This window comes from Callithrix jacchus, chromosome 5 (assembly GCF_049354715.1).
Source record: "Callithrix jacchus isolate 240 chromosome 5, calJac240_pri, whole genome shotgun sequence".
NCBI lineage: Eukaryota > Metazoa > Chordata > Mammalia > Primates > Cebidae > Callithrix > Callithrix jacchus.
The window spans coordinates 136,122,443-136,147,325 of NC_133506.1; the positions used below are offsets into that span (position 1 = coordinate 136,122,443).

General features: G+C 55.3%; 1 protein-coding gene across 7 annotated transcripts; it reads left to right on the forward strand.

Moving 5' to 3' along the window:
• The first annotated feature begins 146 nt into the window (after nucleotides 1-146).
• Nucleotides 147-24,883, forward strand: ENDOV (endonuclease V). 7 transcript variants are annotated; one of them, XM_035302003.3, is made up of 12 exons: nucleotides 147-232; nucleotides 620-791; nucleotides 7,434-7,568; nucleotides 7,810-7,849; nucleotides 8,909-9,021; nucleotides 10,103-10,171; nucleotides 10,518-10,646; nucleotides 13,458-13,522; nucleotides 14,832-14,890; nucleotides 17,056-17,104; nucleotides 20,981-21,057; nucleotides 22,564-22,857. In XM_035302003.3, the coding sequence occupies exons 1-11, from the start codon at nucleotides 177-179 to the stop codon at nucleotides 21,030-21,032; spliced, it is 939 nt and encodes a 312-aa protein (XP_035157894.1). In that variant the 5' UTR covers nucleotides 147-176; the 3' UTR covers nucleotides 21,033-21,057; nucleotides 22,564-22,857. The 7 variants fall into 7 exon arrangements, with proteins under 7 accessions (XP_035157894.1, XP_035157893.1, XP_054112553.1 ...); XM_035302002.3 differs by lacking the exon at nucleotides 17,056-17,104; XM_054256578.2 differs by lacking the exon at nucleotides 22,564-22,857 and having other exon boundaries at nucleotides 20,981-21,211.

Consider the following 24,883-nt stretch of genomic DNA (forward strand, 5'->3'; position numbering starts at 1 on the left):
TGTGCGTGCGCGTCGAATCACGCAGCGACTCCAGCTTAGCGGCCAGGAACTTCTGAAGACCCGGGCTGGACGTGCGACCCAGGGAAGCGCCAGTGTCTCCACGGCAACGAGGGCGAACAGCACACGTACGAGTCGCCTCCGGAAGTGACGTGAAAAGGGGCGCCCGGGACGGAGCCATGGACCAGGAGGCAGCTGGGCCGCTGTCGGAGGAAACGCTCTCACTGTGGAAACGGTAATGCTGCGGGCGACGCGCAGGAGGCGGGCGCTGAGGCCGCGCGGCTCTCCGCAGACCCTCCGGGCTCGTAGTCTTCAGGCTGTTGAGTCGGAGCGGCCGCCGCCCGAACCTCTCGAGCGCGGCCCAGCTTCCGGCGCGGGAGCGGAGGGGCCTCGGGAGTTGTAGTCCGCGGGGTGGGCGCGGTTCTCGCTTCCAGCCAAGCTTGTTGGGCCTGCGCGTGCCGTGTTCTCCGCCCACCGATCTCCCGGGGACTGTGGCCTCGCAGGTGTGTCCTTTGCCTTCTTTTGAAGCTGGAGAAGACCCGGCAGAGGCGTTTGGCCGCGCAGGTGGAGGAGGCAATCTGGGGTGTGGCCCCGGCTGGGTTTGACGCTTCTGTCCTCCTAGGGAGCAAGCTCGGCTGAAGGCCTGCGTCGTAGACCGGGACACTGAGGCGTGGCAGCGGGACCCCGCTTTCTCGGGTCTGCGGAGGGTCGGGGGCGTTGACGTGTCCTTCGTGAAAGGGGACAGTGTCCGTGCTTGTGCCTCTCTGGTGGTGCTCAGCTACCCTGAGCTCGAGGTAACCCGGGAGGACGCTGAGCTCGAGGCAGGCCCCTCGATGGGCTCGGGCGTGGGGCCTCTGGGACAGGGAGCAGTGCAGGCCTAGAACCAGGCTTCTCGTTTTGTAGGGTGTCATTAATAGTCTAGGGAGTCTTGGAAGGGAGAAAAAAGGCAAAAAAACTAAGTGAATTCTGTGAGTTAAGAATCAGCTCATGAGGTTTATCTCCAAGTCTGACTGTTGTCTTGGGCTCTCATCTCAGCGACCTGCACACCACACCCCAACTTGCCCAAGCTGGAAATCCGTGTCCTCCTGGGTCCCTCCCTTCCTCTCACGTCCAGTCGCGCACTTAGCTCCCTTTCTTTCTGCCTCTTAAATGTCGCTGGAATCCCCTTGTCTGCACTCTACTCCTTGCCTGGCTGTGCCACCATCACTCCTGTGGGTTCCTGAGCAGCATCTTCATGGGTGCCCTGCCTCAAGCGCTCCTCCTCAGTGGTTTCTTTTCCATACTGCCGGCAGACCGATTTTCCTAAAAAGCAAGTATTTTCCTCAAAAGCAACAAGTCCCTCCCTCCCTCCCTTCCTCTCTTTCTCTCTCTCTCTTTCTTTCATATATTTATTTATTTTGAGACAAGGTCTCTGAGGCACAGGCTGAAGTGCAGTGGCATGATCTTGGCTCATTGCCAAGATCTGATCTTAACCTCCTGGACTCAAGTGATCTCCCACCTTAGCCTTCTGTAGCTAGGACCACAGGTGTGAGCCACCACACTTGGCCTTTTTATTTTTTGTAGAGACAGGGTCTCACTATGTTGCCCAGGCTGGTCTCCAGCTCCTGGGCTCAAGGGATCCTCCCACCTCGGCTTCTACAGGTGCTGGGATTCCAGGCATGAGCCACAGCACACAGCCCACAAGTCCTCTTAAAACATTTAAGTGCTTTTCTCATGACCTCATGCTAAATAAAGTTCACTGTCATTGCCATGGCTTAAAGGCCCTTTATGAATTGTCCCCTGCTTAATTTAATAAGATGCTATAGGCTCAACTCTCACCACCATTCTCAGTTCTTCCCACCCCCTACAACCCACATTGAATCCTTCAAACGTGTGCCATGCTGTATTTGGCTACCTGACCTTTGCAGTAATGTTTCCTCTCCTGGAGGGGTTTCCATCTGGCTAACTCCTACTCATAAGGGCTCAGTTTAGACATGACTTCCTCCTCGAAGCTCCCGCTCATCCCACAGGACCAGGCGTTGCCCCTCAGCACTGTGTCTTAGTCCTCACGGGCTGCTATGATAGAATACTTTAGACTAGGTGGCTTACCCACAGCGGGAATTTATTTCTCACGTTGTCGAGGCTGGAAGCTTGTGATCAGGGTGCCAGTGCTCTTCTAGGTTGCACACAGCCAGCTTCTTAACTGCATTCTCACGTGGTGATCCACCCACCTCCCAAGAGGCCTCACCTCTTAATACTGTCGCCTCTTGGGTTATAATTTCTACACATGAATTTGGGGAGGACACAAATGTTTAGACCATAGCAACCTTCTGCTTCCTCTTTATCTCACTGGAATGGAATTGGCCTGCCTATCTTCCCTGCTGGAATGTAAACTCCGTGATGGTAGAAACCATGTTGTTTTGCCCACCACGGGCAGCATGCAGAAGTTGCCAGACTCTTCCTTAAATAGATATGTGCGTGAATGGATGGTGGGCTTGTGATTTACGTAAGAGTAGACAGCTCCGGAAGCCTTGGCAGCAGCAGAGTTTGACACAGAAGCCTCTTGGCGCCAGTGTTTCCCCCTTTCATGGCCCCTCTGCCAGCTCCTAAAGATGACACACGTCTTCCTGCTTCCAGCTTCCAAAGATGACACACATTTTCCTGCTTCCGGCTCCTAAAGATGACACACATTTTCCTGTTTCCGGCTCCTAAAGATGACACACATTTTCCTGTTTCCGGCTCCCAAAGATGACACGTATCTTCCTGCTTCCATAGCTTTGTGCTTTACTTGGGAGGCCCCTTTCAGGCTAAATGGGGCAAAAATGTATTGAGTGCCTACTGTGTGCTAAGATTGGGATATTAGCAATCCCTACCCTAAGAGGTCTTCTGGCCATTTTGTAGGCTGGCATTGGGGTGGGAGCACAGTCTGAGGAGCCAGACTGCTCATGCTCACACCCAGCTCTGCCACTTCCCAGTTTGCCCTCTAGGCCTGTCTTCGTGTTTCTAACTTGAGGATGATAGTGGTATTAATATCCAGCTCACTGAGTTGTGATGAGCAACACTTAGAATGCATGGAAAGCAATTAACACAGCATTCCCTTCCCCCTCCAACTTTTCCTGGCTTCGAGTTATCAACCTCTCATCTGCACCCTGGGCCTCTTTTTAATGCATGTGCTGTTATAGCACTTCTCGCATTGTATTAAAGTTAGTTGTTTACGATTCCATTTTTCCCTTGGCTGGAAGTTCTCTAGGGGAGGGCTGTACCGTATTTCTTTTATAACCCCAGCACCAAGCAAAGCGCCTGCTACTTCGTTGGCATTGGTTTTCCCAACTATGAAAACTTGGAGTAGGAAAGGATCTTGGAAGAGTCTGGTCCACTGATTCCTGAATGCCTGAGCATGAACCTGCAGGAGAATCACACGGAAGTGTGTTGAAAAACAGATTCCATAGGCACGTTCTCAAAGACGAAGTAGATCCGTGGCTGTCTTGGACTTGGGGTGGGATGGATGGGAAGTAACTGCTGACAGGTATGAGGTTTATTTTGGGGTTAAGGAAAATGTTCTAAAATTAGATTATAGTGATAGTATAAGACTCTGTAAATCCCAAAACCATTGCATTGTATGTTTAAACAAGTGAACTTTATGGTATATAAGTTGTTTTTCAGTAAAGCTATTAAAAAAAGAAAAATAGATTCTAGAGCCCTACCCCACCTACTGGGGGAAAAACACTCCAGAGTATGGCCTGGGAATCTGCTTTTCAAAATAAGCTTCCCTGTGATTCTGAAGTGAAGCTGGGTTGGAGAACGACTGGCCCACCTTTGCCACTGTGAAGAACATTCTCCTCAGCGTCCCTGACAAACTATGGCCTCTCAGCGGAGCCTGTTCGTGCTGGAGACTGAGCAATGGCTAGGGTGTACCTCTCCACAGGGAGCTAACCCCTGCTTGTCTGTGACTCCCATTGATCATTTCTGCCTTTAGGTAGCAAAACAGAACGGATCTTCCCCACCTTCTGCTTGTCAGCCCTCCAGCTGCTGGAAACTGCTGCGTGCTCCTTCCCTGCTCCGTCCCAAGAGGCTGCAGTGACATCCAGCTTCTTCACTGGCCAACAGCCCTCTGGTCATGCCCTCCATTATCAGGGTCCATCTTTTTTTTTTTTTTTTTTAAAGACAGAGTCTTGCTCTGTCGCCATGCTGGAGTGCAGTGGAGCAATCTTGGCTCACTGCAACCTCCGCCTCCTGGGTTCAAGCGATTCTTCTGCCTCAGCCTCCCAAGTAGCTGGGACTACAGGCGCGTGCCACCACACCCGGCTATTTTTTGTACTTTTAGTAGAGACAGGGTTTCATCATGGCAAGGATGGTCTCAATCTCTTGACCTCGTGATCTGCCCGCCTCCACCTCCCAAAGTGCTGGGATTACAGGCGTGAGCCACCGCGCCCGGCCTATCAGGGTCCATCTTTACGTGTGGCACTCAGAATCAAATGCAGGAACTCATACGGTCTACCCGAGTCCCTAGACCCAACACCCCCGCCATTTCAGTCGGTGCAGCTGGAAGCAGCAGAGCTTTTGAGGGGCACTGGGTCACTGGTGGATGTCGCGATTGCTGGCCATCCAGGCCTGCCCACACACTACTCAGTGATTTTTTTTCTTCCCAGATTTTTAACTTGAAAATGTACAGACATGCCAAACAATTGAAAAAGGTCACATTGGCCACCTGTGTTCCTTCTGCTTACGTTCCCCTGCTGCTACGCTGGTGTATCTCTCTCTCTCTCTCTCTCTCTCTCTCTCTCTCTCTCTCTCTCTCTCTCTCTCTCTCTCTCTCTCTGTGTGTGTGTTTACCATATGTCCCAGTGATTGTGGCTACTCAGCTCTGAAGACATCAGCAGGCCTGTCCTGAGAGTGACATTCTCCTACACAACCACATGTCATTATCATACTGACTACAAATCATAATCATCCCATAATGTGACCTGAATTATGACATTATGGGAGAGATTCAGACGTCAGCAGCCACCCTCCTCCTGTGGGAACTCAGGCCACATTTGAATTCCACATGTGTCACTGTGCAAAGTCACATTGCTGTGTGGGGATGTCAGGATCCACCCTGCTGGGTTCACCATGAATCCAAAATCTATTATCAGAATGGACCCTCCCCACTTAGGGTCATAGGCAGGTTTGATCAGTTTCTCTATTGAGTCATTGGTAAAAATATTGAGAGAATGAGCCCCAAACTTCTATGCTAAAACAGAGTACTCAGTTTTCTTTGGTATGTTTAATTATTGATGGAGTCACAGGGAGGAATGGAAGTTGTGATTTGAAGCTGTCACCAAGAGATATGGGAAGTCAGTAAGGGCAGTGTAGGGAGGGAGACAGCTCTGGAGAACATGGGCATAGTGGGAAACGTGTCTCCACATAAGGCCAGTGTGACTAAGGAAAGCACAAGGTTAGGAGACTCAGGCCTGCTGTGCTGTGTTTTAAGCTGTAGCCTCTGCCTCTCAGGATCAAGCGATTCTCCTGCCCCAGCCTCCCGAGTAGCTGGGACTACAGGCACGTACCACCACCACACCCAGCTAATTTTTGTATTTTTTGGTGGAGACAGGGTTTTGTCATGTTGGCCAGGCTGGTCTTGAACTCCTGGTCTCAAGTGACCCATCCACCTAGGCCTCCCAAAGTGCTGTGATTACAGGCGTGAGCCACCATGCCTGGCCATGTGGTTTTTAATTTGAAAAACAGTTTGCCACAGAAGCTCTAAGAAAGATGACTGTGCTTTCTACAGCTCTCTGGGTTGTCTGCAGCAATTCTGGAAAGCCCCTGACCATCTGGGATTTTTAACTTGAAAATGTACAGACATGCCAAACAATTGAAAAAGGTCACATTGGCCACCTGTGTTCCTTCTGCTTACGTTCACCTGCTGCTACGCTGGTGTATTCTCTCTCTCTGTTTGTCTGTGTGCAGCACCTCCCTCCACGCACGTGCTTCCGTCTCTGGCTGGAGCCCTCAGCCCTCCACACCTCCGCCAGCACTGGGCGTTTGAGCATCCCACTTGCCATCCAGAGGGCCCTGTGCCACCCATCCTCCCCTTTCTCTCTGAGATTATTTGCAGCCTTAGGGTTTTTCTTTTTAGACTGTCCTGTCCCTTGGGAACCCCTGTTCACTCTTGATTGTCTAGCCCTGAGATCGTGCCTGTCCTGTTTCTGAGTTGTTTGAAACCTGTTCATAAAGCCCCTGTGGCCTGTCTTGCTCTCGCGACCCCTTGGAAGACATGGCCTTCCTGCAAGGCCCTGGCTCACATAAACTCAATAATGCCTTTATTCACATTGCACTGCATACAGGTGCTTTCTTGCACTGTGTCTTCTTTTTTTTTTGAGACAGAGTCATTCCATCACCAGGCGCCAGGCTGGAGTGCAGTGGCATGACCTCAGCTCACTGCAACCTCCGCCTCCCAGGTTCAAGCAGTTCTCCCGCCTCAGGCTCCCGAGTAGCTGGGACTACAGGCACGCACCACCACACCCAGCTAATTGTTTGTGTTTTTAGTAAGACAGGGTTTCACTATGTTGGCCAGGATGGTCTCGATCTCTTGACCTCATGATCCGCCCTCCTCGGCCTCCCAAAGTGCTGGGATTACAGGCGTGAGCCACTGCGCCCGGCCACACTGTGTCTTGTTTAAGCCTTCAGCAGCCCCATGGAGGGGTGGGGTGGGGTGTCAGCTTCAATACACAAAGGAAGAGACACCAGGAGAGCAAGGGGCAGGTAGGGGTGACACAGCTAGCAATCTTGGCCTTGCTTCTGTTGGAGACCAGGTCCCGGGGCTCCTATGGACCAGATCCCAGAGAATTCTCCTACAGTCCAGATCCCAGGGAATCCTCCTACAGACCAGGTCCAAGGGAATCCTTCTATAGACCAGGTCCTGGGGGCTCCTCCTACAGACCAGATCCCAGAGAATCTCCTACAGACCAGGTCCCAGGGAATCCTCCTACAGACCAGATCCCAGGGAATCTTCCTACCGATCAAGTTGTGAGAGCTCTTACTATAGACCAGGTCCCGGGGGCTCCTCCCACAGACCAGGTTTGAGGGTGGAGGGAATCCACTGTAGTTCTGGAGTGTGGGCTCCTCATATGGACCAGGTCCTGGGGGTGGAGGGGCTCCTCCAATCAACCAGGTCTGGGGGTGAGTGGGAGGGGTTTCATATGGACCAGGTTCCAGTGGCCTCCACCTTACAGACCAGGTCCCAAGTGCCTGCTCCTATGGACCAGGTCACAGGGATACCTGCCCACCACCAATTTGCAGGGTACATCTTCTAGTTCCTTCTTCTAAATGTCTCATAGGTGAGGCAGGGAAGGGGAGCCATCAGGGTGAGGTTGGGGAGAGGGAAGGATGAAGAGCAGGGGGGCGGGATGGAGGGAGTGGGGTGGGGCGGGTGCTTGAGGGCCGTGCTGCCCACTGAGCTGCGTGCCTGGTGGCAGGTGGTGTATGAGAAGAGCCGCATGGTCAGTCTCACAGCCCCCTACATGTCGGGCTTCCTGGCTTTCCGAGAGGTGCCCTTCCTGCTGGAGCTTGTGCAGCAGCTGCGAGAGAAGGAGCCGGACCTCATGCCCCAGGCAGGTGTCTCATCCCTAGGACAAGAGAAAGGCCCTTCCTCCCTGGGGAACGGAAGGTGGCTGCAGGTTGCCACCATTGGCCATGGCAGGGAGAGACTCATGAGCTTCCTGGAAGAGAGGAATGAGGATTTCTAGAAAGCCGAACTCCGGAGACAGTGTCCCCTTCCTGCCTCAGGGATGGCCCTTGCCTGAGGGCTGAGGGGCAGCTCAGCTGACCGTGACTCTCCCCCTGACTCCGTAGGTCCTTCTCGTGGATGGAAATGGGATGCTCCACCACCGAGGTAATTCTGCTCTTGAAAGCAGTCCAGGGAGGGCTCTGTGGGGAAGAGATGGGGGAGAGGGCACCTCTGTCGTCTCCCACACAAAACGATGGGCCCTCAGCCTCTGCCGCCACCCACCTCCAACAGCTCCTTTCTGGGTGCAGTGGGGACTCGCAGTGCCTTCCCCCTGGAAAAGGACTGTCTGCCTTCGATTCATCCCCACCTCTTGCCTGCCCGCCCCTGTGTTTCCTACAGTGCCCTGCCCTTCGCTGGTTCATCTCTAGGTGCCACTACCCCATTCTCAGCTAATTACTGCAGGATGTCCCAGGGCCTGGGCCCCCTGCTGCACGCCATGCTGTGTAGGGAGGAGCGGGGCTGCTGCAGGCTGTGCTGCATGGGGAGAAGTGGCAGGGTGGGGGACCTGCTACAGGCTGTCCTACACAAGAAGGAGAGGGGGTTTTCCCTGCCGGCCACCCACCCTGCATCTGCCTGTCAGCCCTTGTTGTCAGCTAGACAGGTGCACCCGGGCCCCCGCCTATGCCGGGGACCCTTGGCCCAGGGAGCACAGCTTAGGGAGATGGGCTCTTTTGCCCATCTCCCTGTGAGTGGCACAGCCAGCAACACCCAGAGAGGGACCCGGGAGGATGGCGCTGGATGTCCTGGCCAGCAGGTGTGACTGGGTCCTGGCTGCTGCCCTCGCACATGGGGGGATATGTGCTGATCCTGATGCCCGTGGAGGCACTAGCAGGACACCATCGAGGGAAGGGGAGGCTGGGAGGCGCAGGAGATGACTGCAGAGCCAGGCTGCAGTGTCCCAGCACACCAGCAAGGTGCCAACCCTGGCGCTGACCCTGTCAGAGGGAAGGAGGCTTCCTCCCCAGCCTCACACCCAGGAAATTGGGCACAGGAAGCCTTAGCCCAGATCAGCTTGAGGCTGAGGTATGGTTTCCCTGACTGTCTGCCTGTCTGCAGACCTCTGCTCACTTAGGAAAGCTTTTGGTGAGATTCTGGCTTGTCCTGAATCCCTGCGCCAGGCCCCAGCCCCACCTCCCCAACCCCACCCTCCTTTCTCCCTGGCAGGCTTTGGGGTGGCCTGCCACCTTGGGGTCCTTACAGACCTGCCTTGCATTGGGGTGGCCAAGAAACTTCTGCAGGTGGACGGGCTGGAGAACGACGCCCTGCACAAGGAGAAGGTGAGGAGGGCCTGCTGCAGCCTGCGCTGCACAGGGAGGAGGGGCTGCTGCAGGCTGTACCTGGCAGCTTGGGGGTGCTGTGGTGGCCCTGGGCACGAGGGCGCTTCTGGACCAGGCCTTGCCTGCTGATGCTGCCCTCCTCATCCCTGGCTCATGGCTGGAATAAGGAAGACCCGCCTTCCTCTGGGCACCGCCTTGCGTGTCTCAGCCAGGGGTGCTCTGAGCTCTCCTGCCTCCTGCTGTGCCTGCCTCTCTGTCCCCCACTCCTCTGAACACTGTGGCACAGCAAGCAGGGCTAAGTCCTCCAGTTACTGGGGACTGGATGGGCTTCCATGCTGTCCCGGGCACACTTGGTGCTTTCCCCATCCCACCCGGCCCCAGCCCCTGTCTCCTCGCTTGGGTACTCAGGTACCTGAGCCTCCAGGCCCCACTCCACCAAGGCCTGCCCGGAGCTGCTGCCCACACCCCTCCTACCCCACCTTCTCCTGCATCTTCCTCTGGGACCCCATGTTGGCACTGGGAGTGAATCCCATGGAGGGAGCCAGGACATCCCACTGGATGGCAGATTCTGAGAGCAGAGACTATGTCTCATTCCTCCCAACTCTCAGGTACCTGCACGGAGCAGTTGCTTGATAACTATCTATTGAGTCGATGGGACCTCAGACCCCTTCTGAGCCAGTCTACGCCTCCAGAAATCCCAGCCTATTGGCTTGAGTCAGATGTGTCCACAGCAGGAGACAGCCGCAGAAAGGAAGCGGGGTCAGCGCTGCTCACTGCGTAGTGGCAGCACCTGTGTAGCTGCCAGCCTGGCACAGTGGCTCTGGGCAGATCACTGCCCTTGCTGTAAGCCCCATCATCAGGGTTGGACAGGGTCTTGTGGGCAGCACCCTCAGAGCAGGGGTGAGACCACATCACCACCTGCGGGATCCGTGGCTTTGCCTGGGCCGTGGCTCACATCCAGGATCAGTCCCCTTCCCTTTCCTGGCCCAATGACTGTGTTTTCAAAATCAAGAGACTTTCTTTCACCCCTTCACCAAGAAGAGAGGGTTTTTTTCCCCCATTTTTTCCTCCTGTTTTCCAGATCCGACTCCTGCAGGCTGGAGGAGACTCGTTCCCTCTCCTGGGAAGCTCTGGAACTGTTCTGGGAATGGTGAGTGGCCAGGGCCCTAAGCCCCCCAAAGCCCAGGGTAGGGGATCCTTTGCATGCAGACACACCTGCGCTCACACATCAGCCTGTGCTCACACATCAGCCCCCACCTGCCCATCCGTTCATCCTCCTGCCTCTGACTGAGCCCCAGGGTATGTGGAGCCCACCCTGTCCACAAGCAGTAGGAAGGCTCCCTGAGGGTGGGCAGGCCCTTGCTCCTGAGAGCACTTCCCCTTTAGTTTCCCTCCTGCCCCCGGGACATTTTGTCTGAGCTCCAGCCGATGAGTCTGTCCTGACCCAGGTCCCAGTGGCCCAACCCACAGGGGTGCCCTTGCCTTCCTTGTCACAGGCCCTGAAGAGCCACGACCGCAGCACCAGGCCCCTGTATGTCTCCGTGGGCCACAAGATGAGCCTGGAGGCAGCCGTGCGCCTGACGTGCTGCTGCTGCAAGTTCCGGATCCCAGAGCCCGTGCGCCAGGTGGGTGGGCCCAGGGGGTGTGGGGAGGCAACGCCTGCCGTTCAGGGCTCCCCAGCAGCCCAGCTGGGGTCAGAGTGCAGTGACGTGAGGCTGGAGAGCCTGGTTGGCCTGCACTGGGCCACGCAGTCAGGACAGTGGACTGGAGGGTGCAGAACTCCCGGGAGTTCATCCCCAGACCCTGCGCCCCACGCACTCACCCACACACTCAACCTCCAGGCCTCTCTGAGCTGCCTGCACCCAGATACAGGCCAGCTTGAAGAATCAGTGATGTCAGCTTAGGTGGTGAGGTGTCCTGCCAGTTCCCAACCAGCCCCTCAGGTCCCAGAGGGAGCAGCTGAACTCGAGCCAGGAGGCTCCTGCAGGAAAGCTGCAGGGACAGTGCTCAGGAAGCTGTGCAAGTCCCAGAGACGCTGGGTCCTTGGGCACCAAAACTGGTGTTGGGTCCCGCAGGGAGGGTGAGAACTCCACTGAAGCAGTCAGCTCAGCTATGAAAGGACTCAGCCTGCAGGCTGGGGAGAGACAGCCCACACCAGCCTTGCCAGGACCAGGGGTCACAAGACACCGGCGGACGCCTGTCCCAGAGAAGTCCACAGAGTGGGGGTTCCAGAATAGTCAACCTTGGGAAGAGACCCTCTGGAGGAGGGGAGGGGCAGCCCTGCGCACAGAGGAGTTTGAGGCACTCAAGAGATAGGTGGCTCACGCTGGCAATCCCAACACTGGGGGCAGACATGGGAGGATCACTTGAGCCCAGGAGTTTGAGGGCAGCCTGGGTAACATAGTGAGACCCTGTCTCTCCAAAACATTTTAAAAACAAATTAGCCGAGTGTGGTGGTGTGCACCTGTGGTCTCAGCTAGGCTGAGGTGGGAAGATCACCTGAGCCCAGGAGGTGGAGGCTGCAGTGAGCCCTGATCGCACCACGGCACTCCAGCCTGGGTGAGAGAGCAAGACCTTATCTCAAAAAAAGTTAAATTCAGCAGGGAAGTGTGGCTGGAGCCAGGGCAGTGAAGGTCAGCATGGTGGGAACCTGTGAGCATCTTGGAGTGCGCCGGGGTTTCAGACGCACCCACGGGGTCTTGGATGGTCGTGAGCTGGCAGTGGGGCACCCCGCAGATTTGCCTTTTCAGGTGGCCGCTCTGTGTGCTGTGAAGGCTGTCGGGTGGAGCTGGGGACGCGGGTCTGCACAAGCTGTGCTTCTTCCAGCAGCCCAGCCCCGGAGCCTCCCTGGTGTCTGCTGCTTCCCCAACTCCCGGCACTACTGGTCCCGCAGCCAGTGGAAACCGCCCAGGCCACCACTGCCTCCTGTGGCTAGGGCCTTCTGGCTGCTGGCGTGCAGTGTGGCCTCCAGGGGGCAGCAGCAGCCCACACACCACAATGGCTCTCGGCCCCTGGGAGCTGTGCCCAGTGGTGGCATCTGAGAGTGGGCTCCACAGCCTTGCAGGGCTTTGTTTGGGGCATAGGTGTGTGGACTCTCAAGCCTGTGAGCTGTGTCCTCAGCCCCCAGGAAAGAGGCCTTTCTTTCTCCATTCCAACTCAGCCGTGTGATTTTCCGAGAGAGAACTGGGAAAACTCTCCCCCAAGCCTTCAGCACCAAGAACTCTAGGTCATGCTGCTGCAGACACCACAGCTCCTGGAACTCCCTTTCTGCCTCAGTGAGCCCCAGAGTAGAACAGTGGCCCATCCTTGCAGGGAAGGTGACGCCTGGTTTTTGAGTACCTTGAGCATCTAGAAACAGAGCAAGGATCGTGTGCCTAGTGCCAGTGAAGAGCCTGCCAAGTCCTGGGTCCACCCTCCAGGGGAAGGAAAGCCGTAGCCAGGCGGGCTTCAGAGCCGTCTGCACCAGGAGACGGCTGTGTGTGGGCTGAGGGTCCTGTTCTGCAGAGCCTGCTCCGTCTCTGGGTCTGTTTCCTTCCTGAGCCCACTCACCTCTCAACAGTTCCCCTCCTCACTGTTCCGGAAGGTCCTGGGAGAGCACAGACAGGGGGTTAGTGTTGGTCTCTTCTCTCCCTGGCTCTGCCCCCGGCCATCTTGGTGTCTCCATGGTCAGAGGCGCTGCAGTGCTTCTGGTGCCAGATCCAGGCTGGGCTGCTCCAGGGGAAGGTGAGAGGTGCTGGCCCCGCCCACTGCTGCCCCTCTTCCCCCATGAACGGAAGCAGGAGCAGGTTGGGGGATTAGCCATTGCTTTCCTTGAGTTGTGCGGCCCTGAAGCTAATCTAAGCCTATCTGAGCTGGGATCAAGGGGCTTCCTAAGGCCAGCCCCCCCACCGCCCCGGGTTCCCACTCAGACACTGCAGTGTCCCTCCCTGCTGGGGTCTGCCCCCATCACAGCCCTCTTTTATCCTGGTGATTCTGGAGATGGGACAGGGGTTACCGCTGATCTAGTCGGGGAGAGGGCAGACCAGCTGGGCTGAGTCCCCAGAGAAGCAAGCGTTAGCAGGGAAACCTCGGCTTACACAGAGCCTACAGGATAGTGCAGGCTGTAAACTAGTGAAGACTGAGCAGCCCCAACTGCCCCTTGTGGGGAGGAGACCCAGGGCCCCCTTGCTCAGCCCTTCTACTCAAGGCTCCTTAGGCCCTTTGGAGACTGCCCAGATGGGTTTGAGAACCGCCACTGCAGGGCTTAGACTCACAGTTCAGGCATCCCTGTCACGCACTCACTGGTGGGGCCGCTGCTCCTGAGCCCGGAAAGCTGGCGGTGACCTGTGTGTCCTGGGGGCTTCTGTGGGGGATGGAGGCATTGCCACCAGCAGCTCCTAGTGGGGCACTGGTCCAGAGGCCAGCTCAGGACTCAGCAGCACTTCTGTCTCCTCCAGGCTGACATCTGCTCCCGAGAGCACATCCGCAAGGCCCTGGGACACACTGGACCCCCCACACCGAGGTGAGTGCCTAAAGAGGCTGGGGCATGAAGGAGGCATCTCACAGACACCCACATGAGGCTGTTTCTGGTGGCCCTCCTCTCCCTGTTGCAGTGCCGTGGCTCAGGACAGGCAGTGCAGGGCCAGGCCAGGCAGGGGATGCAGGAGAGGAAGGAGGGTGGAGTGGGGTGGACTTCTGTTCTCGTGGGAACTCTCCAGAAACACCACTGCCTCCACCCCAAAACCCTGGGACCATGGCCCATCTGGTCCAAGCCTTACCTCCCAAAACGGCCAGCCCCAGCCCTCCTCATTTCTCTTAGCCTGTGAGGCACCAGGACAAGGGCTCTGCAGAAAAGGCGTGCCTCGCAGTCACATGTGACCCAGCCACCGTGTTTGTACTCTTTAAGCCTCAGCTTCCTCATCTCATTCTTATCCCGCTGGTTCTTGTAGAATAGAGTGAGACAGCCTGGCACGGTCACAGCTAGCAGTACAAGGTTTTGTCTTAAAACCATTGCAGGGCTGGGCGCGGTGGCTCAAGCCTGTAATCCCAGCACTTTGGGAGGCCGAGGTGGGTGGATCACGAGGTCAAGAGATTGAGACCATCCTGGTCAACAGGGTGAAACCCTGTCTCTACTAAAAATACAAAAAAAATTAGCTGGGCATGGTGGCGTGTGCCTGTAATCCCAGCTACTCAGGAGGCTGAGGCAGGAGAATTGCTTGAACCCAGGAGGCGGAGGTTGCGGTGAGCCGAGATTGCGCCATTGCACTCCAGCCTGGGTAACAAGGGCGAAACTCCGTTTCAAAAAAAAAAAAACCATTGCAGACAATTTGATCCTGATGGCAGCCTTGCTGTAAGATGGGTACTGTGACCCCACTCCACAGATAAGGAGCAAAGCAGAATTCAGTCAGCAATTTGGATTCCAGGCCCAGCATCTGAGCCTCCGCGCTGAGAGGGCCCCCCCTACTCTCTGGGCGAAGATCCCAGGAGGCACCAGGCCTGGAATTTGACCTGTCCTTCACCACAATTAGTTACTGAAGCGCTGTACTTCCTCTGTGCTCATTTTCTCTCTAAGCCAGGGGCTGTTCCCAGGCCTTCCTAGGCTGCTTTCAGAACTAAGGGAGCAGGTGGCAGGGACCCCCAAGTTCTCCTGGAGTTGGGGACCGGCCAGCTTGAATGTGAGATTTATGTGTGAGCAGCATGCTCTCCCCAGCCCTCTGCCCTGGGCTCTCACCGGCCCTGAGGGTCCAGTTTCCAGACCCCACCTGAGGAGTGAGGGGGTTTCAGGCAGGTGCTAGCTTCTGATGCTTTCCCTTTCTCAATGTCCTCACCAGGAGCCTGAAGGCGCAGAGGCCAAAGGCATGCCCCAGAGGAGACTCCGGAGAGTCCACAGGTGAGGGCCAGCCCCCAGAGGACCACAGCCTGGACCCCAGGACAGCCCCAAGGCCAGGCTCTGAGGAGCAGTAGGGCAAGGACTGGCAGTAGAGTGGAACTGGGTGCCATAAAGATGCAAAGGCCACTGGCCACCCCATTCTGGCCTCGGGACAGTGACCACCCCTGGGGATGTTCTAGGGACTTAGAGGAACCTCGCCTCAGTCGCAGGTAGCGCGCCCAGTCCCCACAGACAGGCTGACCATACTACCTCATGGGGATGCTGCAGCACAGCCCTGCTCCAGCTGAGGCAGAGGTGACCACGGCCCTGCTTCGCCCCATCATTGGCTGGTCAGCTGTGGTCATGGGGCCTCAGAGGACAGATCTTTATGAGGCCAAATGCCAGATCCCCAGATTGCATGGTCCAGCTCTCCTGGAGCCCACGGAGGGATTCGGAGCACCAGGGCCACGTGGGCCACAGCTGCGCCTGCACGACGCCTGCAGTCTCTGCGCCGCCCACTCCTTGCAGTGCATAGAACTTGGTTCCCTTTTCCTTTTCTTCTCAGGGTTCATTTTTTATTTTACTTGTTTGTTTGTTTTTTTGTATTTTTATTGATCTATTTACCATAAGATTTACTTGCAAAATCAGGATTCATTTGCAAAGCAGCAACAGCCATACTGAGTCACCTCTGCCCTGACACGGAGGGGTCCTAGCTGGGGTCCCCTGCCCTGATGTGGAGGGGTCCTAGCTGGGTCCTCTGCCCTCATGTGGAGGAGTCCTACCTCAGGTCTTCTGCCCTGACACAGAGGGGTCCTAGCTAGGGTAGCTGGGCTCTAGCACCTGCCCACTGCCAGCCATGACCCCTGACCCCGGTCCTGCCTATCCTCCATCCTGCTCTGGGAAGAGGGAGCAGAGAGACTTGTCTCAGCCTGTAGGGGGCCAAGGGTGGGGGCAGCACACAGGGGCAGTCTGGGTTTTGGGGCCAGGTGCCAGACAGGGAGGTGCCTGAGGCATTAGGTGCCAGGCTCTGCACCTGGAGGGTCTAGGATCAGGGGTGGCACCATCCTCACAGGCTCCAAGAGCTGATTACCGTCCTCTGTCCCTGCCTCCCTATCCCAGAGACACAGCCTCAAAATAGTCTCCACTGTGGGAAAGCAGCCCTGGGGCTGGCCCTGTCTGGCCACTTCCACTCCTCTTGGTATGGGCTAGAGGTGCCAGCTGAGGAGTGGGGGCAAAGGGGACACCCCACCTGCAGCCTGGCCCCAGCCCCTGGGTGCCTCCCAAGCAGCCCCTAGCCCTTGCCATGATGCTTGGCCTCCAGACTCCAGGCTCTCTGAGGATGCTGGAATCTGCCACAGAGCATAAAGAAACCCCTGGAATCCTCTTGCCATTCACCTGACGGCTACAAGAAGGGGCCGGTGATCATGATTTGACAGCTTTGGACAAGAATCCGGGGAGGCCAGGTCTCTGGGCGCCCCTCCATGCACCTCTCAGACGGTGCTGTCCTCATGTTCCTGAGGAGCAGTGCAAGCCTGGGCCCGGGGGCTGTTGAGGGGCAGGTGTTTACAGGCAGCAGCACTCAGGCCCAGGGGGTGCCAGCCCCTGCCCACCTGCTAAAGCCACTATGGAGGACTGGGCTGCAGGGGCAGAGGCTCCAGAAAAGAGGCCCAGGTTGTGTAGCTGCTCTTCCTTGATGAAGCAGACTCTATTCTAGAAATTTCCATAAGAATTAGACCCATTGCAGGACAAGCAGGGCTGGGGGTGCAGATGCTGAGGGGCTCTGCAGGCACCTTGGGGTTGTGCCTGGAGTCAAGGCAGGGAGGGAGGTAGGAACTAGGTGGAGTGTTCTGGCTGCCATCATCAGCTCTGGCCAGAACCAGATGAGGCACGACTATCCTCACTCAGCCCTGGGCACGTGGGCCTGTTGGGGATCTAGCTTTCACTGAGGACCCACCCTTGGACCCAGGCTCCCTTCACCATGGCAGAGGGATTTCTGCCCTTCTCACTGAAAGGGGCAGCAGATGGTGGATGGAGATGGCTCCTGGCTCCCCTTTCCACCTGCCTTGGGAAGGGAGAGGCAGCAGACAATAAGGGCCTTGGAACTCGGATCAGTGTGGGGAGAGTGTCCCCAGAGAGCCCTTGGGAGGGGGTAGAGTTGAGGTTGTGACGACCCTGTCTACTTCTAGGTCAAGTTAGGAGGTGTCTCAGCACTGGAGGCAGGGGAGGCCTGGCCAGGTGAGCCCCTGGGACAGCCATGCATGGGGTCCAGACCAGTCTACCTGTCTGGTGGGCGCTGAGGGTCCTCTTGGGAGAGTCTGGGCCAGCACCTGGTAAGCTGAGAGCCACAGCGTGTCTGCCTGGAACCTGTTTCCTCACCAGGAATGTGAATACCTGCTCCAGCAGGTTTGGGGGTTAAAGGTGGGGATACGCGTGAAGTCTCTTGCCCAGCAGTGGATCCCCAGTACACTCCTGATAAATGAGGCACGGGTTGGTGGAGTCCAGCACTAGGCTGAGCCCAGGAACAAGGCGTCAGTGGTTAGAAGGAAGGGTGTCTGCCCACCCAGCATCTGTGGCAAGGATCTGCCTCCCAGCACACCCGGGGAGTCCTGTCTGGATGGGAGGGAGAACAGAGTTATGGTGGGAGCCTCCAGAACTGTTCCCCTAAACCTCTGAATGTCGCTGGCACAAGCAGGCCAGGGCAGGGCTCTCCCAGGGTAACACCAGCTGGGCGCAGCCGTGGTCCTGAGGCACACCGCCCATGTTGGGGAGCAGGGAATCTGAGGCCATGCATCATTGTGAGTCCAGGGCTCAGGCACAACTCTGGGGACCTGTCATGCTGGCCCCCAGGCCCACTGAAGCACAGGTGAGACCGTCGCATGGTCCTTGGAAAAGTGGGGGTCCTCAGGCAGGGGGTGGACAGAGCCAGTGCTGGCAATGGGGGGGGCCTTGCCCCAGGCAATCATGGGAAACGGAGCACTCTGTGGGGATCCAGGCAGGGGAGCTGCTGACTGCAGGTGGCCCAGCAGTACCCAGGTTTCTGCTCACTCCCATTCCACTTCCCCGAGGGTACTCACGGGAAACGAAAATGTGGCACCCAGCTGGTGGCCCCAGGTGGCTGCTGCCTCGTTCCACTGACTTCCTGAGTCAAAGGGCCCCACCATCCCAGATAACCCACACAGAGCTGGGTGTCTAGGACGCCAAGTATGTGCTCCATGCCAGTAGGACCCTTGGGAGGCTCAGCACCCCCTGTCCCTCAATTCACTGGCCTTCCCACAGAATGCCCTCCAGGCTTCTAGAGTTTTCCCTATCCTGAGCGCCAGGACCACAGGTGGCAGGGAATTGGAGGAATTGAAAGCACAGCATAGAAGCTGGGCAGAGCCGGGTGCGGTGGCTCATGCCTATAATTCTAGCACTTTAGGAGGCCGAGGTGGGTGGATCACGAGGTCAAGAGATCGAGACCATCCTGGTCAACAAAGTGAAACCCCATCTCTACTAAAAATACAAAGATTAGCTGGGCATGGTGGTGGGTGCCTGTAATCCCAGCTACTTGGGAGGCTGAGGCAGGAGAATTGCTTGAACCCAGGAGGCGGAGGTTTTGGTAAGCCGAGATCATGCCATCGCACCTCAGCCTGGGTAACAAGAGCAAAACACCGTCTCAAAAAAAAAAAAAAAAAAAAAAAAAGCTGGGCAGAGCTGGCTGAGATCCAGCTGTCTCTTACAGGCTGGCCTTGAGCGAAGGTCAGAACCTGTCCCACAGAGGACAATACCTGCCTGTGATGTGGGAGATACTCCACCAGGTGAATTGTGTAAGGGGCTCAGCAGGGAGTTGTGTTATGGGAGATACTCCACCAGGTGAAGCGTGTAAGGGGCTCAGCAGGGAGCTGTGTTGTGGGAGATACTCCACCAGGTGCAGCGTGTAAGGGGCTCAGCAGGGAGCTGTGTTGTGGGAGATACTCCACCAGGTGCAGCGTGTAAGGGGCTCAGCAGGGAGCTGTGTTGCGGGAGATACTCCACCAGGTGCAGTGTGTAAGGGGCTCGGCAGGGAGCTGTGTTGTGGGAGATACTCCACCAGGTGAATTGTGTAAGGGGCTCAGCAGGGAGCTGTGTTATGGGAGATACTCCACCAGGTGCAGTGTGTAAGGGGCTCGGCAGGGAGCTGTGTTGTGGGAGATACTCCACCAGGTGAAGTGTGTAAGGGGCTCGGCAGGGAGCTGTGTTGTGGGAGATACTCCAGCAGGTGCAGCGTGTAAGGGACTCGGCAGGGAGCTGTGTTGTGGGAGATACTCCACCAGGTGAATTGTGTAAGGGGCTCGGCAGGGAGCTGTGTTGTGGGAGATACTCCACCAGGTGAATTGTGTAAAGGGCTCGGCAGGGAGCTGTGTTGTGGGAGATACTCCACCAGGTGAAGCGTGTAAAGGGCTCGGCAGGGAGCTGTGTTGTGGGAGATACTCCACCAGGTGAATTGTGTAAAGGGCTCGGCAGGGAGCTGTGTTGTGGGAGATACTCCACCAGGTGAATTGTGTAAGGGGCTCGGCAGGGAGCTGTGTTGTGGGAGATACTCCACCAGGTGCAGCGTGTAAAGGGCTCGGCAGGGAGCTGTGTTGTGGGAGATACTCCACCAGGTGAATTGTGTAAAGGGCTCGGCAGGGAGCTGTGTTGTGGGAGATACTCCACCAGGTGAATTGTGTAAGGGGCTCGGCAGGGAGCTGTGTTGTGGGAGATACTCCACCAGGTGCAGCGTGTAAAGGGCTCGGCAGGGAGCTGTGTTGTGGGAGATACTCCACCAGGTGAATTGTGTAAAGGGCTCGGCAGGGAGCTGTGTTGTGGGAGATACTCCACCAGGTGAATTGTGTAAGGGGCTCGGCAGGGAGCTGTGTTGTGGGAGATACTCCACCAGGTGCAGCGTGTAAAGGGCTCGGCAGGGAGCTGTGTTGTGGGAGATACTCCACCAGGTGAAGTGTGTAAGGGCTCGGCAGGGAGCTGTGTTGTGGGAGATACTCCACCAGGTGAATTGTGTAAGGGGCTCGGCAGGGAGCTGTGTTGTGGGAGATACTCCACCAGGTGAATTGTGTAAGGGGCTCGGCAGGGAGCTGTGTTGTGGGAGATACTCCACCAGGTGAATTGTGTAAAGGGCTCGGCAGGGAGCTGTGTTGTGGGAGATACTCCACCAGGTGAAGTGTGTAAGGGACTCGGCAGGGAGCTGTGTTGTGGGAGATACTCCAGCAGGTGCAGTGTGTAAGGGGCTCAGCAGGGAGCCTTGGCACATGATGAGTCCTTGATAGGGGAAGGCTGTTGGTTTGGAGAAGAGGGCCACAGAAGGCCATCGGTCTGCCATGCTGTGCCAACTCCAGTGATGAGAAGGATGAAGCCAGAAAGTCAGGGAGGTCTCATCTACCAAGCTCCCACCTGGGCTGGCAGCTCCTCACACCCCCTAAGCCATCAGAACACAGTTCCAAGAAGGCAGACCTCCCTTTAGAGCCAGACAGGTCCACGCCTCCTGTGTCTCGTGGCTTCACTGCAACAGAGGAGCTTCTTGGGGGCTCAGAGGCTCAGAGGACATGCCCACAGCTGCCAGGCATGTGGTAGCTTTGCCCCAAAAGCAGTAGCTTCAACCCCAACAACCCACCTCTGTGAAGATGGGCAGAGATGGCTCTGGGGCTGGAGGTCAGGCTCCGCTTAAAGCCGCCGGTTCCTCAAGGACCAGGAGTGTAAGGTGGGCCTCCCTGGCTGAGGGCCTGGCCAGGACCTGGTCATGGTGCCCTCCCATTTCTTCCTCACCTTGCAAGGAGGAGCAAGCCAGAGCCAACTTTTTTGAGTAGTGTATGTTTTGAGATAAGTCACCATCTCCACTACTTTAAAGTGTATACTTCATTGGCTTTTGGTGTATTCACAATCATGTGCAGCCATCATTACTATCTAGTTCCAGAACTGTTTTTTACACCAAAGGGAAACCCCATGCATTAGCAGTCACTCCCTGTTCCCCTTCCCCCAGACCCTGGCACCCGCCACAGGCTTTCTGTCCCTGGACTGGCCTGCTTTGGGCACTGTGCAGATGTGGGATCGCTATGCTGTCTTTATGACTGGCTCTTTCTCTTGGCATCATGTTTTCAGGATGCGCCTGCATGGTGCCACGTGTCAGAACCTTACTCTTCATTACGGCTGAGTCATCATCCATCATATGGATCAGGGTAAACACTGGGTTGATCTTGGTGGATATTCAGGCTGTTTCCATTCAGGGCTGTTGTGAGTAATGCTGCATTGGGCACTGATGTACAAGTTTTTGTGTAAACATATGTTTTCAGTTGTCTTGGATACACACTTAGGAGTAGAATATCTGGGTCATATGGCAGTCCTGTGTTTAACTTTCTGAGAAACCACCAGACTTTTCCATAGTACCTACATCAGTTTACATTCCCCCCAGCAATGCCCAGTGGTTCCAGGTTCTCCACATCCTCACCACCACTTGTTATTATCTGCCCTTTAGATTCTAGCCATTCCATGGAATAGAAACTGGTATTTCCACTGGGCACAGTGGACATGCCTGTAAGCCAGCACTTTGGTAGGCTGAGGCAGGAGGATCACTTGAACCCAGGAGTCTGAGATCAGCCTGGGCAAAATAGTGAGACCTCATCTCTACAAAAAATTTAAAAAATAACCAGGCATGGTGATGCACTCCTGTAATCCCAGGTGCTCGGGAGGTTGAGATGAGAGGATCACTTAAGCCCAGGAGGTAGAGGCTGCAGTGAGCCATGATCATGCCACTGCATTCAGCCTGGGCGACAATGAGAACCTGCCTCAAAAAAAAAAAAAAGTGTTATTTCATTGTGGGTTTGATTTGCACTTGCTGATGGCTAATGATGGTGAGAATTTCTCAGGTCTCAGTAACCATTTGTATTTGTATATCCTCTTGGGCAGAGCATCTGTATTTGCCCATTTTAAAAATTGGGTTGTCGTCTTGTTGAGTTGCAGAAGTTCCTGTATGTTCTGAACCCTAGTATTGATCACTTCTGTAGTTGACAAATATTTTCTCCTGTGGGTTCTTTAGTTTCTTGATAGTATCCTTTGATGAAGGAAAGTTTTTAAAATTGATGAAGTCCATTAATCTGTTTTGTTGCTTATGCTTTTGGTATCATATATACAAAGCCATTGACTAATTCAAGGCCAGAAGATTTATACCTACATTTCCTTCTAAGGAATTTATAGTTTGAGTGCTTACCTTTAAGTCTGTGATACATTTTAACTTAAATTTGCGTTTGGTGTAAGGGAGCAGGTTCCACGTCATACCTGTGAATAGCCAGTTGTTCCAGACCATTTTGTGGTGGTGGTGAGACAGCTGTTGCCAGGCTGGAGTGCAGGGGTGTTATCACGGCTCATTGCAGCCTCAACCTCCTGGGCTCAAGCGATCCTCCTGGCTCAGCCTCTAGAGTAGCTGGGACTACAAGCATGCGCCACCATGCCTGGCTAATTTTTAAAGATTGTTTTGTAGGGACAGGGTCTTACCATGTTACCCAGGCTGGTCTCTGACTCTTGGGCTCAAGCATTCCTCCCATGTCAGCCTCCCAGAGTGCTGAGATTACAGGCATGAGCCACCGCGCCTGGCCTACTTTTACTTCTTCCTTTCAATCTGAATGCTTTTCATTTCTTTTTCTTGCGTGATTGCTGTGGTTGGACCTACGGCACTTTGTTGAATGCAGGTGGTGAGAGCACGTATCCTTGTGTTGTTCCTGATCACGGGAACCTTTTCAGTCTTCCACCACTAGATGTGATGTGAGCTGTTCGATTTTCAAGGATGCTGTTTATCCAGTTGAAGAAGTGCCCTTCACGTCCTAATTTGTTAAGGGTTTTTATGGTTAATGGGTACTGGATTTTGTCAAATGCTTTTCTGGCCCCTATTGAAATGAACCTGTATTAATGTGAGGTATTATGTGGATTGATTTTCATACATTCAGCTACTTTCCATTTCTGGAATAAATCCAACTTGGTCCGTGGTCTCTGACCCATTTACTGTGCTGCTGAATGCGATCTGCTTGTATTTTGGTGTGGATTTTACACCTGTATTTATGAGGGATATTGGTTTGTTGTTTTCTTTTTTCTTTCTTTCTTTTTTTTTTGAGATGGACTCTTGCTCTGTCACTCCCTCTGGAGTGTAGTGGCGTGACCTTGGCTCACTGCAACCTCTGCCTCCTGGGTTCAAGGAATCCCCTGCCTCAGCCTCCTCAGTAGCTGGGATTACAGGTACCCGCTGCCACACCCAGCTAATTTTTGCATTCTTAGTAGAGATGGGATTTCACCATCTTGGCCAGGCTGGTCTTGAACTTCTGACCTCATGATTCACCCGCTTTGGCCTCCCAAAGTGCTAGGATTACAGGCATGAGCCACTGTGCCTGGCCAGGCTGTCGTTTTCTTATAATGTCTTCCTCTGGTTTTGATATCAGGATAACATTGGCCTCATGGATTGGGTTAGGAAGTGTTCCCTCTGCCATTTTTCTCGAAGAGGGAGATTGGTGTTAATTCTTTTTTTTTTTTTTTTTGAGACAGAGTTTCGCTCTTGTTACCCAGGCTGGAGTGCAATGGCGCCATCTCGGCTCACCACAACCTCCGCCTCCTGGATTCAGGCAATTCTCCTGCCTCAGCCTCCTGAGTAGCTGGGATTACAGGCACACGCCACCGTGCCCCACTAATTTTTTGTATTTTTAGTAGAGACAGGGTTTCACCATGTTGACCAGGATGGTCTCGATCTCTTGACCTCGTGATCCACCCGCCTCGGCCTCCCAAAGTGCTAGGATTACAGGCTTGAGCCACCACACCCGGCATGGTGTTAATTCTTGTTAGAACCTTGGGTAGAATTTGCCAGTGAGCCTATCTGGTCCTGGTCTTTGGGCGGGTTTCGACTGCAGGTTCAATCTCTGTGTTTGTTGTAAATTGTCCGGATTTTCTGTCCTGAGTCAGTGGCTAGCTTGTGTGTTTCTTGGAGCTTTTCCATGTTATCTAATCTGTTGGTATACCATTGTTCATGGCATGTTCTTGATGTGTGTGGGGTCGCTAAGAACGCCCCGGCCTTCACTCCTGCTTTTAGTCACTGACGTCCTCTTTTTCCTTGGGCCATCCGGCTGTGCGTGGTTTTGGGAGAGTCCTCATTGACTGCAGATGCTGAGTGGTGACCTGGCTGTGAGAGGGGACCAGGAGTGCAGGGCCCCTGCTGAGAGCTCACTTAAGCCCAAGATTCAGAGGGTCAGGGGCTTCAACCACATCTGCCTGCATGCCTTTCCCAGGCTCTCCCCACACAGACAGACAGCACCCCCTCCCCAAAGACCTGGCAGTTCCAGGGGGAGCAGGTTTCAGGAGGAGGAGAGGAGGACAGCAGAGGTGGTGTAGAACTCACGGGTGGCAGTTCCGGGCCTCTCAGGAAGCTTGGGATTAAGCAGGGGTGGGGCTCCAAACCCTAAAGGGGGGGAGTTGAAGTGAAAGGCGAACTGGTAGTCCACGTGGGGTGCGGGTGTGTGCCAGGGCCCTCAGCCCCGCCTATGGCCACATCGACTGAAGGAGGAGAGGCTGGCATGTCAGCAGCAAACCTGAGTATGTGCTCATCTCTGTGCGCCCTGACTCTGTGATACCAGCTCTCCAGAGGGATGCTTTGAACACAGGAAAGCGCACATGGCCCCACGCCTCTTGCCTGAGTCACTATATTCCTTAAAAGATGAAGGACCCTGGTCCTCGGCTTTTCCTGCACGTGGGATCATGTTGGCTGAGGTGAGCAGTTAATGCCTCTGTAATCTGCAACCAGAGGTGCTCTTGCACCCAGCCCTTGGTGGGATTCTGCTGTAACGTAACTTCACAGCCAGCTGGATAGATGTGACTGTGCAGCTCCTGCATTCTGGCACCCGCATCCAGCAGGGGCTGAAACGCTGAGTTGGGCAGTCAGACAGGACCTCTCTAAGGCTGCTCCCGGGCTGGAGCCTGGGTCTAGGGTCCTCAGTAAGACTTTTGAATAAAACTAACTTGAATTCTTGAAAA

What these genes read in the sequence shown, in the direction of transcription:
- ENDOV (XM_035302002.3), top strand. Translation starts at nt 177, where the DNA reads ATGGACCAGGAGGCAGCTGGGCCGCTGTCGGAGGAAACGCTCTCACTG. An exon ending in ACGCTCTCACTGTGGAAACG is followed by an intron (nt 233 to 619) that starts GTAATGCTGCGG and finishes CTGTCCTCCTAG; the next exon opens with GGAGCAAGCTCGGCTGAAGG. An exon ending in AGACTCCGGAGAGTCCACAG is followed by an intron (nt 14,891 to 20,980) that starts GTGAGGGCCAGC and finishes TCATGTTTTCAG; the next exon opens with GATGCGCCTGCATGGTGCCA.